The sequence below is a fragment of the Rhamphochromis longiceps genome, linkage group LG5 (genome assembly GCF_057381845.1).
Source record: "Rhamphochromis longiceps isolate RC_006_pf linkage group LG5, R_longiceps_female_GT1.1, whole genome shotgun sequence".
NCBI classification, from domain to species: Eukaryota; Metazoa; Chordata; class Actinopteri; order Cichliformes; family Cichlidae; genus Rhamphochromis; species Rhamphochromis longiceps.
The window spans coordinates 21,381,419-21,395,643 of NC_140561.1; the positions used below are offsets into that span (position 1 = coordinate 21,381,419).

The following is a 14,225-nucleotide window of genomic DNA, read 5'->3' on the forward strand; positions in this document are numbered from 1 at the left end:
AATATCCCATCCACAGGCTTAAATGGTTGAAACATAATCATATGCTATGGTTCTTCCAGTCAGCAGATCATCAAAACACAGAAGAATGGTGTTCAGCTAACATACAACACACGGTGGCACAAAACATGACTAAATTACATTTTGCAAATATCTAACCAGCCAATGACCCGGGAGCAAATCAATGCAATTAGGCATGTATTCATGGGCAAGATGACCTGCTGAAGTTCAAACTGAGCATAAGAATGGGGAAGAAATGTTACTGCAGTGATGTTAGGCGTGACAAGATGGTTGGTGCCCAATGGGATGGCCTCAGTATTTTAGAAACTGCTGATTTACTGGGATTTTCCCACACAGTCATCTCTGGTTTATGGAGAACGTACCAAAAAAGAAAAAGGAGAAAATATCCAGTGAGCAGCAGCTCTCTGGGCAAAAGTGCCTTGTTGACGTCAGAGGTCAGATAAGGGGTTGATAGAAAGGCAACAGTAACACAAATAACCTCTCATTACTAATAGAAAACTGGAAAATTGTTGCCTGTTACTAGCCTGGTCTGATGAGTCTTAATTTCTGCTGTGAGATGTGGATGGCAGGGTCAGAATTTAGATTGAACAACATGAAAGCACGGATCAATCCTGCACTGTGTCAACGGTTCATGTTACTGGTTTTGTGATGCCATGGCAGATATTTTCTTGACACACTTGGTACTAATTAAGCCTCAAGGCAATTAAGCCTGTCGTATAAACTTCAAAATCCTACGTCACCACATTCTCGAGTTATGTCGACACTGACGACAATAACCATTAGCCTTTTATTACTGAGGAGTGAAAATGTAAGCTTCTCCAGAGCTATGTACAATAATAATAATAATAATAATAATAATAATACAGTTAAACCCTTTTTACATAAGTTTAGCATCACCAGGGGAGCTTGTGTGATTTATAACCCCTGTGCCAACCTGAAGGAATAAATAATTAGAGTTTGGAGTGACCTGTTGTACCATGACATTGTAAATAATTTACAATAATTACACCTCCCTATAAACAACTGTTCCACAACAGAAACACAGACCAACAGCCTGTGACTGCAAGCATGTGGCCAGTGTTATTAACTACAGAACAATCTGTTTTTACAATCTATTTTAAGGGAAAGGTTTTCACTTGTGTGAACTGTGTCACTAGAGCAGAAGATTGAGGATAACATGCAACCTAAATTGTACCTTGAAATTTCCAATAGCCCAGCTCTGGACTCTGCACCTCATCTCTGCGTCCTGTTGTAATGAAAACGTATCAGCCCCAGAGCTACACAGCACACAGGTAAGTGCAATGCAATGAGAACTCTGAGTGACCTCAGCTGATGAAAACAAAATCCCCATTTGATTTACAGAAAATCTGTGAATAAGAAGCAGATTACTAGGAGGCAATCAGGCTGTTTTTTCAATACTGTACAGAAGAAAAAGTGAAATAGTTTTCTTAGTGGGCATAATGTAATCTTGCCAATAACAATGGGATCCCCTGAAATCCCTGCAGTGATCTTTTTTTTACCCCTTCGGGTCTTACAATTATGAAATACAAATTGAAGAGATGCTCAGAGCACCTGTGCTCATGGTAAAGAGGTTTACGTGGATTGCAGAGGAAATCTGATTTGCCATTTTTATTACTCATTTAGCCTGCCTCTGCAGGATGAAGAATTTTTTAAAAACCACTTTGGCTAGCTGCAGCAAAATGGATTATATTAAATCATTGTGTCCCAACAAGTCTGATGTGCAAAATGCCAGAAAGAAATATTTCATTAATGATGCTTAGATGAGAAGCTTACTCACAGTCCACTTTATTAGGCACAACTATTCGCTAACAGATATGTGATCAGCCAATCACCAGGCAGCAACTCAATGTCTGACCAGATATACATCAAGAGCAACCGCTAAGTGACACTGAACATGGCACGGTTGTTTGCGTCAGGTCTGAAAAATTCCAGAAACTGCTGATCTTCTGGGAGTTTCCCACAAAAACATCTCTAGGGTTTCCAGAGAATGTTTGAGAAAGAGAAAATATCCAGCGAGAGACTGTTTTCTTTTTGAACTGTGTACATCTGTGATGTATTAACTGAATGACAATAAAGGAAATTAGAATGCTGTTGGTTGTTGATGCTAGAGGTCAGAGGAGAATAGGTCAGCCAAGAACAGGAACCTGAGGATTCACACAAGCTCACTAAAATTGAACCACAGAAGATTGGAAAAACATCACCTAGTCTCACGAGTCTCGCTTTTTGCTGCAACATTCAGATGGTAGGGTCAGAATTTGGTATAAACAACATGAAAGCATCGATCCACTTTGTCTTGTGTCAACAGTTCAGGCTGCTGCTGCTGGTGGTGGTGGTGTAATGATGTGGGGAAATATTTTCTTGGAACACTTCTGGCCCCCTGACCATCATTTAATCTCCACAGGATACCCGAGTATTGTCGTTTATTGTGCCCCTTGACGACCACAGTATGCTAGTTTATTTATAAAGCACCTTTCATAGATAGGCAGTCATAAAGCACTGCACAATAAAATAAAAGTGCAGTTAATGGCAATAGATGCAGAACAAAGTAAAACATGTAGTTTGAAAACATCTCAACAGAAAGTCAAGTTAAACAAAAAGGTATTTAGCTGCTTCTTAAAATAGTCCACAGTCAGAAGTTGGAGTGGGAGGCTGATCCAAAGCCTTGGTGCCACAGACTGAAGGCTCTGTCCCCCCTAGTCTTTCATCCTGTATGATAATGCACCAACTCACAAAAGCTCAGATCATCTCAAACTGGTTTCTTGAATATGACAATGAATTCACTGTACTCAAATGACCTCCACAGTCACCACATCTCAATCCAAGAGAGCACCTTTTGGATGTGCAGCTGACAAATCAGCAGCAAGTGTGTGATTCATATCAGTACGGACAAAAATGTTCGTAGCACCTCGCTGAATCAGTGCCATGAAGACTTAAGGCAGTTCTGAAGGTAAACTGGGGTTAAACCCGATAATGTATAACTACTGAAGTGGCCGGTAAGTATATAGTTTGCATACACACTTATTCTATATGTGTACCAAATCATGCAATACAGCTGCAAGTATTTTTTTTTCTGTCCTTTAACTTAATATTGTAATATTGTTGTGGACCCCACTAGTGGTGATTCAGTGTGCACTAAGATCTAAATGCATAAAAAGCTCTTCTTCATTTCAGATACAAGACAGTTCACTTGCTACTTGTCATGAGCTGTACATTACCTTGCAGATTGAAAGTTTGTGACCAAGTCATCCAACAGACGGTTGTTCCTCAGGTCTGCTTCTGTCATTTGCTAAAAGAAAAAGAAGCAAGATATGAAGAAATTCTGCCTGTAGGGTCCAAAATCCAGTGATATTTACAATTAAAGTTGAGCAAGACAATGTTTAAGTGATGTTCTTCAGTGAATTACTTAAATAATTTAACCAATATTTACTGATATCGATTAAGTCTCTTTAGGTGATGTCCTTAATTATTATGTAATTCCATTACAAGTCATGGTCATACTTACTGTATTGCAAACTGGACACTGGAGCTTGTAAGAAAGAAATTTCCGGATGCACAAAGAACAAACTGCAAAATAAAATGCAAACACAAAGCTGTGTCAGCCTGTTGACATTTTATCACATCGCTATTTGACGTGTGTGACAGTTTTTAATTTAGCAAATTGTGAAATTTGAAGAGTGACAGAGAGAGGGTGAAGTTTTAGGAGAAGATGAGAAAAATAATATTATGTCTGCAGCTCTACAGTAAACCATTTTAAATCGTTAAAAACAAAACAATAGAAATTTAATGTGTGCCTGTTAATGTTGCGTTATGGTAGACGATCAAAAATAATTTATGTAAATATATTTCGTGATCTGCCTCTGCAATGTGTGGGATATAGTTCATAAACCAGACAAAGGACAGCTGATTGCTCGTTTCAAACAACCACTCAGTGTTCTTCCTTTTATTTGCATAAACTTCTTTTATGACTGCATCTGCACTGCTATTACTTTTTTTTTTATCATCAACAATTTTTTTTTGCACTGCTATTACTTACAATTGTGTGAGCATTTTGTCATCATTGAAATATTGAGAAAGTCGAAGCAAATAGGACACCGAAGCAGCGCATCGACATTCTGTAGATGGGAGAGAGGAAAAAAAAAAAGAGCTGAAAATCAACAAGTACCTGCAATAATAACAACAACAACAATATATTTTACCTACTAAAAGTATGGCTGGCTCAAAGCATCTGTGCATGAACCTTTGCACTTTTAATCATACATTATTTTAGGATGAAAATATCCAAAAGTTGATTGTGTTCATCTGGACGTAGCATTTTGTGGAAGAAATGTTTCGTCACTCATCCAAGTGACTTCTTCAGTCTGAGCTGATTGCAGGTTTCCCCAATCTTATAAACAGTACATTTGCATAATGACTGAAACCAGCCCACTGAAGGAACAATGGGCTTTGATCAGTGAAACCCACTGTGCTGTTGATCAATGGTCATGAGAATTTGCATAATTAAGACTAAGGAACTGACCTCCCAGCCCATTGTTCTTTTAGTGAACAGAATCGACTTCTGGAGATTTACTTACCTGGATGATTGAGAATGCGTCAAGACATAGGATGAAAATACAAAAGTTGACAGATGAAGATGTTACTCACTGAATGATAAATAAATGGTAAATGGCCTGCATTTGTATAGCGCTTTTCTAGTCCCTAAGGACCCCAAAGCGCTTCACACTACATTCAGTCATTCACCCATTCACACACACATTCACACACTGGCGATGGCAAGCTACATTGTAGCCACAGTTGCCCTGGGGCGCACTGACAGAGGCGAGGCTGCCGGACACTGGCGCCACCGGGCCCTCTGACCACCACCAGTAAATGTAGTACGCTAGAGTTGGTGAATGTCCTCGTTTATCAAAGGATTGCCCATACATTTCCATACAAAGGATATCATTTCCTAAAACCAGTCTATCCAACTAAATAACAGGAAACTATCTAACCCTCCTGTCTCAAGCTGAATGTTCTCTTGTAAGAATGTTCAAGGTTCCACAAATTTTTTTTAATGTGATGTTTGCATAGCATTCAAGAATACAAGTTGTCCTTTCTTTTCTGACCGCAGACAATACTGTGCACACATTCTGAGTCATCCCTCATGTCTTTATTTTTTGCTTCCATGGAGCCAAGCTTTCGTGTAATTAAAAAAAAAAAAAAAAAGGGCTTTCAAATTTTTCTCTGGTCACTGACAGCTTTTTCTCTCATTTTCAGCACCCTCCTTGTACCTGACCATTTTCAGAGGAATGTTTTACTTTTCTTCTTGATTTTTAAGCCACTTAATACTGACCTATAAATAAACCAAGCATAAAAACCCCACATAATTCAAGGGATAAAACAGTGTTGTTTCTGCAAATTGACAGATAAATTACCACAGAACCAAATTTAAATTGCATATTTAGCCACAATGTTAGCAGCTGGCTGAATAAGGTCAAAATTTGCTCCCATTTCTTAAGCTGAATCTATGAAAAATTATAATTATAATTTTATACAGCACTGTTCTACTGTAAATGCCTTCTATCCAACATTCACACACCAATGGTTACATCGGCGATCAACTTGGGGTTAGTATCTTGCCCATGCAGACTATAAGAGACAGGGATCAAACTACCAACCTTCTGATTATTAGACGACGTCCTAAACTACAACCCACAACAAAACAGTATGTTTGCACCAACTACTCACTTTCCAAAGCACTATTAGGACAGTGAACAAGTAGAGGTCAAAATTAGAAAGTCTCAGCGGTAGTCAAATTAGATCGACTTATGTCATTGTTGCACTGTATTTACAAGGTTAGCAAACGTTTCATCACTAACTGTAAGCACGTCAGATACTCAAGTGAGTTATAAAGATTGAACGAATGTGATGTAAGGGGGTTTTCAGTTAGCTGGGGGCTAACAGCCAGCATGTCAACAAAACATTTGAAATCAAACATAGCTACAACCTACTTTCAGACATGCGAGACTAGGTGGTAGATCCGCTTCCGTCTCGAAGGCCATTTTCTCCGAAATAACGCGCAGATTCTTGACAAAGTTAGCCTCAGCACTTTTTTTTATTCGGCGCTCAGCTGTGAGAGTCCCGCTCACAGAACGGGATACGTCTGACGTCATTTGACAACTTCCGCTGAGCCACAAATATGTAAAGATTGTAGCTGTGCTCGTCACTCGGTCAGAGTCCGGGTTACATTGTTTCAGTTTTATTTAAGAGGCTGTCTTTATTGTTTGGACTTAAAGGCATAGCAGTACTTGTGCTGCCTCGTATCTTTCTACGGGTGCAGATTCAAGAATATCAGATTTGATATACCTGCATTTTATACACAATGTTTTACTGCTTGACGAATCATAGAAAATAGCAACAAAATAACAAAACAAGGCTTTTTTTCAGTTAAAGTTTGACAGTGGTAACAACTTTTTCCAGAATAATTACAATATATGATGGACAGCAGCTTTTGTCTGTCTCTTTTCCTGATGTACTTTGTTATATGATTTTATATATAACTTCCCGTTTCTACTGAGTTTAATACGTTAATATCAAGCTACAGTATAATTTAGCATACTAATAATATACAATACACATGTACTAACAATTTTAACCAGCTTTAGTTATTCGGTTTATCAGGACTTTGCAGGACTAAGATGCAAAAATCCAGCCCTTTCAGTTGTACTCATCGAAGCAGCAGAGCCAGGGCCAGATGCAAATCCAGCATATCCCCATTCTAGCAACCTCTTAGCAATTCCAGCCCCTGCAGACACCAACCCCCGAGCCCTCGTCTCGTTTCCACCTCCCAACCCCAGAGCCAGGATCTGGTCTTCACCAGCAGGAACAGCTTTATTCTGGGCAATCAATTGCTGTCTTCTTTCTCTCCTTGGCCATCTCTCTTCAACCGACAGAAGTGGAGGGGGAGGATGGTGTGTTCTGGGAGCAGGCCGTGCATAGGGGGGTCTTAGCTGATGGCACTGAGAGACACGTGCAGCAGGCCCCCCTTATAAAACAAAAATGATGCTCACCGGTATATTATGTAAAATACTGGATGTTTCACCTCACATTGAATGAGAGGTGAATCACCTCCTCAAACCTTAAAGAAGTCCAGTCACTTTCATTCTAAGCTCCTTAAACTACCATGACCTGGATCACAGAGAACCTACACACACATTGTGTAATGCTCACTCACTTTCACATTCAGTAGATTGTTAGACTCTCCGTATCAGGAAATGGTATGTGTGTTGCTGTTGTACTTAACAGTCCTGTGATAGCCACTTTGACTATAATGACTATATGTATATATCAATGAGGCTGTGCTGCACATCTGTTGCTATTATGCAATAACATAAAATACCTCTTAGTAATATACAGCACATTTGATGTGTAATTTGTGACATGAACAAAGTTACCACTGGAATAAATCAGTTTAATTTATATTATGGATTAAACATGAAATACATGAGAAATTTTATACAAAAAAAAAATCCGTGGACACTGAAAGATCCAAAAGTCATAAAGATTGTGTTTTTCTGGCTCCAGTGGAGGGAGCTAATAGGGAAGACAGCCACTGCTAACTCCAACCAGGGAATCTGAGAGTGGAAAATGACTATTACAAAATAAATGACCTTCTTGTGGTGGATGTAAAAGGACAGGCTCTTCTTTTGTGGTGTCCACACCATGACAGCCTCGTGTTTTTAGATGACACTAACACAAGTGATTCTGGATGACAAGTGTAGCATGAAAAAAATGGTACAACCAGTTCTTAGCTTGACTCATGCTTTATTATAATAGTTATTCATGCCTTTGGCAGTTGTTTTCAGGACATTGATGGGAAAGAAATAAGTTAATCAATCTTGTTCTTACAGTGGAGAATGCTCAGCAGATTTTTCAGAGGCCTTAAATGCAGACAATGAAAACCATCTCCCTTATTGAACTTTAGACTAGTAAGTGCTTACCAGAGATCCACAATAACCCATGTAATGTACAGTGTAAACCCAAAGAAGTTAGCAGAACTTCAATAAATTAAGGCAATCGATTGCCCTAAGGTTATTAAGTTTATGAACTTAAAAGTTGAAGCTTATAAGAACTCCAACATTTGAAATACGTTTGACTAAAAGTAAAATGTTTAATAATTATATTCACAAATATTTATTAAATACAACTTAAAGTCTTGATTTATGTCTCTAATGTCATGTTCCTGGGTCTGTTGACCCGCGTTTTAAGTTTTAGTTTATTTGGATGTTGTTTATGTTTAAGTTCATTAGATTAGTTCATTTGGTTATTAGACTCCTTGTGTTTTCTTCCCCTGTATTTAAGTTTCCATCACCCTTTGTGTTTCATGCTGCGTGTCTTATGTTATCAAGCTTGTATTGTCATGTCTGCGTCTCATGTTTCCTGTTTTATTTTGAAGGAGTGATGTGTTCTTTGCTCATTGTATTTAGTGTGACTTCCCCTGTCCTGTCATTAGCCTCATGTCAGTCAGCTGTTCCCCCATGTGTTCCCACTTCCCCTAATCACCTCCTGTGTATTTAAGTCCTCTGTTTTCAGTGTGTTATTGTCAGATCATCTGTGTTGTTTCTAGGCCAAGTGGTCATGTCAAGTTTTCTTATATCAGGTCCATGTTCCTGTTGTAGGTTTTTATTTAATTTAGCTCACCCAGTTTAGTTTATTGTTAGCCTTGCCTTTTGCCTGCAGTTAATTTGCCAGCCTTAATCAACGGCTCGTGTTTGGTTATTCAAGTCATGTTTTGTTTCGTCTGCATTTGGGTCCACCTTTCACTCTACACACAGTCGACCCCGCTGATTGTGACATCTAATGTGAATAATGTGGCATAACTTAAAAGAAATGAGTACAAGTCATTTTTTGAGTTATGAAAACTGCGTATTTATTGTTCACTTTCATTATCTTTTTTTAATTAAACAATAGTCAAACATCAACATTGAAAACTCAAAAACAAATCACACAAAACTATTTCTATAGTAAACTATATTTAAGAAATATTAAAATAAAGACATGGCGTGTACTTTTGAATATCTGAGTAACAGATTTGATTCATTACACTGTAAACTGTTGAAACTCTAAAATGTACATATACCGCTGTCCTGGTTCTGTGATTTGTTAATACCTGCTTGGTTAACCTTCATATTCAAAACAGTGACTATTAGAATTCTATTGTAGTCCAGTGATTGCAACAAAACAATGAAAATAACTCCACCAAAAAACAAAACAAGACACTATGCTTGGATACAGTGATCTGCACACTTAAGTCTCTAAGTTGGGGAACAGTTTACCAGCTTCCAGACTACTGTACTCTGATTGAATACAGTGTTATTCAGTCCCTTGGTAATAATTGTAGTGGTAGATATAGTGTAAAGATCACTCCAATCATTATGAAGAAGTTCATCAGCAGTTCTTGGGAGACCTCCATAAAGTTGTAACAGACTAGGTCGTTGTCATGGATTACTATAACAAAAAAGAGGTGGCTCAACAGGCTCGTCCTGAATGAATGTAAGCTTGTGATCGAAAATTAATCAACTATTTCACAAGATGATTTTGTGACAAATCATCTCTCCAATTCATGATCACTAGCAGTGACCCAGATGATTCTGCAAATTGTCATAATATTTTTATGTCTTTAAGCGTCACCCAGAAACTTTTGGTGTGTAGGAGTTATGTTTGAAAGTTATGTAATATTTTAGCTACAACTCTATATTTTTGTGGTCGTTTTGAGAACAAATTACATGTGGATCGCTAAAAACAGATGATCTATGTTCTTCATAGTAATCAGTTCTGAGGCCACCAAACCCAAGTGACAAATAGAGAGGGAAAGCTGAGATGGTTTGGATATGTGCAGAGGTGGGATAGCAGATATAGTGGACAAGGGATGTTGAAGCTTGAGCTGTAAACAGTAGAAAAGGCAGGAGAAGAAAAAGAGGAAAACAAAAACTGAAAACAAAGTGGGCAAATGCTAGAATTCAAAATCTCAGTTTGAGGTTTGGGTTAAATCTCTTTCCATTGTGAAAGTTTTAAATTTCAGCCGAAACCTTTGCTGTATTAACTGTATTGGAAATCTTCTATTTGAAAATAGGTATTGGCTGAATAAGACGGCTGTGAAGCTTGGCGTAGAACGTGTTGGGCATGCTCGAAATGCTTGCCCAACACCAGGCTATGCTGTGGTGAGAACAGGAACCTGTGTTGTTTATTAAAGTGAGTGAAGTGGGTAGCACATTTGGTTTCTTGTAACATTAGCTGTTGTTGCAAAAGACTGAAACAAGAACTTTTAAAAGGCAGACGTGCAGCAACATATTCCTGATGAAAAAGGTTTTCATCAGAGGGTAAATCTTCATTAAGACACACATCCACACATGTGCAATAACACTAAGTGCAATTCTCTTTTTCTGACAATGTTGTATTTTATTCTGTTGTATATAGTATTTTATTCTATTGTGTACAGTATCTTATTCGTATTCTTATTATCTTATCCTATTTTGCTACTGTAACTTTGCACTGTCCACTTTCTGCTGTAACAAAACAAATTTCCTAACAAAGGTTATCTTATCTTATTAACTCCATCCCCTTAAATTTGAAAGAATTTTACATAATACTTGTATACAATAGAGAACATTTATCAAAAAAGGGGGGGAACTTAGCAGGCTGTCTCAGCTACTGTGATGAACTCAGCTAACTTATTAGCTGTTAGCCAGCTGAATGAGAATTGCGTTGCTGACATTTCACTAAAAGAGCTTAGGAAAAAATAGAAAGCTAAAGAAAATTTGAATGCTTATTGCAATACAAACGATGCTGGTAACGAGTGATAAATACAGAACCACCTAATGGACCTGTCACAACACCGGTGTTTGTAGGTTTTCAATGAATCCCACCCTCTCACTTTTCAAAATCAAACAACTGCAGACAAGTGGGCAGACCTCCATATTTAAGAGGAAATGACCTCACTAGTGAAGCCTTACAAAATTAATTAAAAAAAGATCACTTGACTGTTTCTAAAGCTTGCAGTTGATGTAGTTTTTTATGGGAAAAAAATAAAAATAAATAAAAGTCATTAATAAATGAATTGCAGTAAATTCATTATTTTTAAGTCAAACTCTTTTTTTAAATATTTAAAAATTTTATGTAGTGTTTTAAAAAGAAAGAAAAGCAACCAAAAAATAAAGCAAGAAACAAAAACCAATTAGTTAAACTATTTGTACTTAATGTTAGTGCAAGAACCTGTGAGCACCTGATAAAAGACATTTTACTTTTACTCCATTGTCTTTTCTCAGAATCTCAAACAATCCAGCTCTTGTATCATTTAACAGCTGCTGTAAATCTTTGCATCTTTGCTGTGTTTTATACACTTGACTGAATGCACTTAGACTGAATCGTGAAGGTTTGGTTAACGTTTTTCTTTAAGTCATGATGTTTAAAGAATCCACAGAGCAAGAGACAAGGTATACCCTGGACAGGTCGCCTCTCTCTCGCAGGGCCACCACACAGAAACAGACAATAGTTCACACATAAAGTCAAATCAAAATCACCATTTAACCTGAACCCATGCAAGTCTTTGCACTGTGGGAGGAATCCCTGAGGAGTACCCATGCAGACACAGTGAGAATATATAAACTCCACACAGAAAGGTCCAAAATTCAAATACAGGACCTTCTCGCTGTGAGGTGACAGTGCCATTAACTCCACCATGGTTAACAAAAAGTTAAGCAGAAAACATCTTCCAACTCTGACATTTCACTCTGACTGTGTTTTACTTTGCCTCTTATGGGTGTACTGTACCAGCAGACAAAATGAAATTAGCCCTGTCAGGCAGCTTTAGCTTCAAAATAATACAAACTGGTATCTGCAGAACAGACAAACACAAAGTAAATGCTTTTCACTAATAAGTCATGAGATAAGATGCTGACCTTGGAAGTAAAGCCACTGCCTCGATAAAGAGATATTTCCAATTTGATCAATACAACACAGGGCTGGATTTGAAATGCCAGCTGGCAGTTTGTAGCTTGTGGCCATTCCAAGCCCCAATGTCATTGATCATGTATCCTTAACAAGGCACTAAGACCTTTGTAATGCTGCACTTTGGGCTTAATTGTTCCCAGAACATGCATACATGTTGCTCTTAAATCTGAAGCTCAAGTCTGAAAGGACAGTTTCAACTATCCTTGTGTAAAATAGCTGCCATTATAAACCGGTGTCTGTTTTGTAATCATTGCAGTTTGATTAAATTCTCTTGTAATGGTTCCCTGCTGTTATTTATCAGATGGCTCCAGCTTATATAGATAAAGTCAGTGGAAGTGGAAAGAATACTACAGAGTCTACATCAAAATTCTGATCATGGGGCAACTTTTTTGGATTTGAAGTGGATTATTTTGGGATTTCAGCCTTAAATGCAAGGATATCAAACAAATAGCAATGAACACAGTTTAACCTGAAATCCTTGTGGTGATTGAAAAAACTCACTAATTATTCAGCACTCTTACAGCTTACTGGACTCTTACAGCCGCTGTATCGCAGATATTCAGTGATTTAATGACCACCTTTATATACACAGATGTTGAGCATTAATCACAGTAAGTGTCATGGAAAAGGTCATGCCTCTGTAATAGGTTGCTATCTTATTTTTTCTTCATATATAAATAATATATATAAATAACGAACAATTTTTCACCATCCATTATTTCCTGTGTGACCGATGTTTCACCTATTAGACTGCAAGGCAGCCAAAAATGTCATCTGTGTCACTGACATTGTAAATGTCAAGGCAACACAAGCTTCTACATTTCAGTTTGTTATGTTAGGTCTGATTCACTGAATTAATTTGGTTATAGATAATATTATGCAGCTTTATTTTGCTTTTTCCCAGCCAAAAGTCTTCACGCTAAAACAATGTTTTCAGTTCTCTCTCTCTCCCTGTGTGTTTGTGTGTGTGTGTGTGTTTGCCAAAATTCATTTATCTCTTTGAATATTACATCTCAAAAGGCTGAACCATGCTTTAAGTTTGCAAATCTATACCAAATGAAGAAATCACTGTCATGGCCCTGTACACCGACCAATTTCAAAATATGTCAATCTAAACTGCTGTGTGATAAATGCTCAAAAAAGAAGCAGAAAAGGACAAATAACACAAACAGATATGGAACCATGTAGAAGAGACTAAAAGTCTGATTAGTGCAGTTTAGCCATATGGCCATCCAGTCAATTTTCAGCACTCTATAGAGACATTCTTATGGGCTTGGAAACTGAGGATGTTTAATCACTGGATGCTCCGCCAAGTGGAAAATATATCCCTATATTAGTAAGATGACATGATGTACTGAGTGCCTGTAAGAGTCTCCAATTCAGATTTTCAGGAACTGTGTTACAGATTAAACCCATTACCAGCTATTTTACTCTGTTTCTAGTTCAGTCTGTAATTTTGAGATGTTCTTTTCAGAGAACTGAATTACTGCTTATGTGTGTTTAAGGATTATCTTTGGTGCAATGTTTTCTGATATTATGAAGCTGTAATCTGTAATATTATGTTTTATTTTTTTTTATCTGCCCTGTGGTCAGAGCATTTTTCTAACGTTCTCCTCACATGGAGAAAACATTATTATGATATACTGTAGATGGAATCACAAATAGTTGGCAGCAGGTCAAAATGAGCTGTTCAACTTTTACTTTTTATACTTTTGGAATATTTGCTGTTATCCTGACAACAAAAAGAAAGAAAAAATCTCTCAGTATTTAGCACCATATAGATTATTCACAAAGCTATTTGTCTTTAACTGTTAAACTTTAACTGTTGTGATTCATGCTATCACTGCTTAATTATAAGTTACTGCACAGAGCGCCAGCTGGCAGGGAAAGCAGGTTCTCTCTTCTTAAATTGAGGTTGAATAAAGGCAGCAAGCCAAAACTATTTAGTTAAATCTTAAAAGTCAGCTACAGAGATTTTTACAGAACTTTAAGACCAACACTGTTTTGCACAAAGTCTCAATTTTAATCTATGTTTTACCCCCAAAAGACCCTGTCAAGGACCCTAAATATTTTAAAAATTCTCATGTTAAAAGTTAAATGCACTGTCTGTCTTCATATATGGACTATATTCAAATTTGCAGAGACTGAAAATATATATTCTGTTTTTTAAACAGCTACCCATTAAGCAAGCTCCAACAAAC

General features: G+C 37.4%; 1 protein-coding gene across 1 annotated transcript in view; it reads right to left on the bottom strand.

Annotated features, from left to right (window-relative positions):
- rad18 (RAD18 E3 ubiquitin protein ligase) overlaps positions 1–6,203 on the bottom strand; it is a 28,870-nt gene extending 22,667 nt beyond the window's left edge. The window contains exons 1-4 of the mRNA XM_085406558.1: positions 6,027–6,203; positions 4,073–4,151; positions 3,542–3,603; positions 3,255–3,325 (exon numbers count right to left, since the gene is read on the bottom strand). Coding sequence (XP_085262684.1) covers positions 3,255–3,325; positions 3,542–3,603; positions 4,073–4,151; positions 6,027–6,188 — 374 coding nt within the window. The 5' untranslated portion in view covers positions 6,189–6,203. The remainder of the gene's footprint in view (positions 1–3,254; positions 3,326–3,541; positions 3,604–4,072; positions 4,152–6,026) is intronic.
- Positions 6,204–14,225: the final 8,022 nt, after the last annotated feature.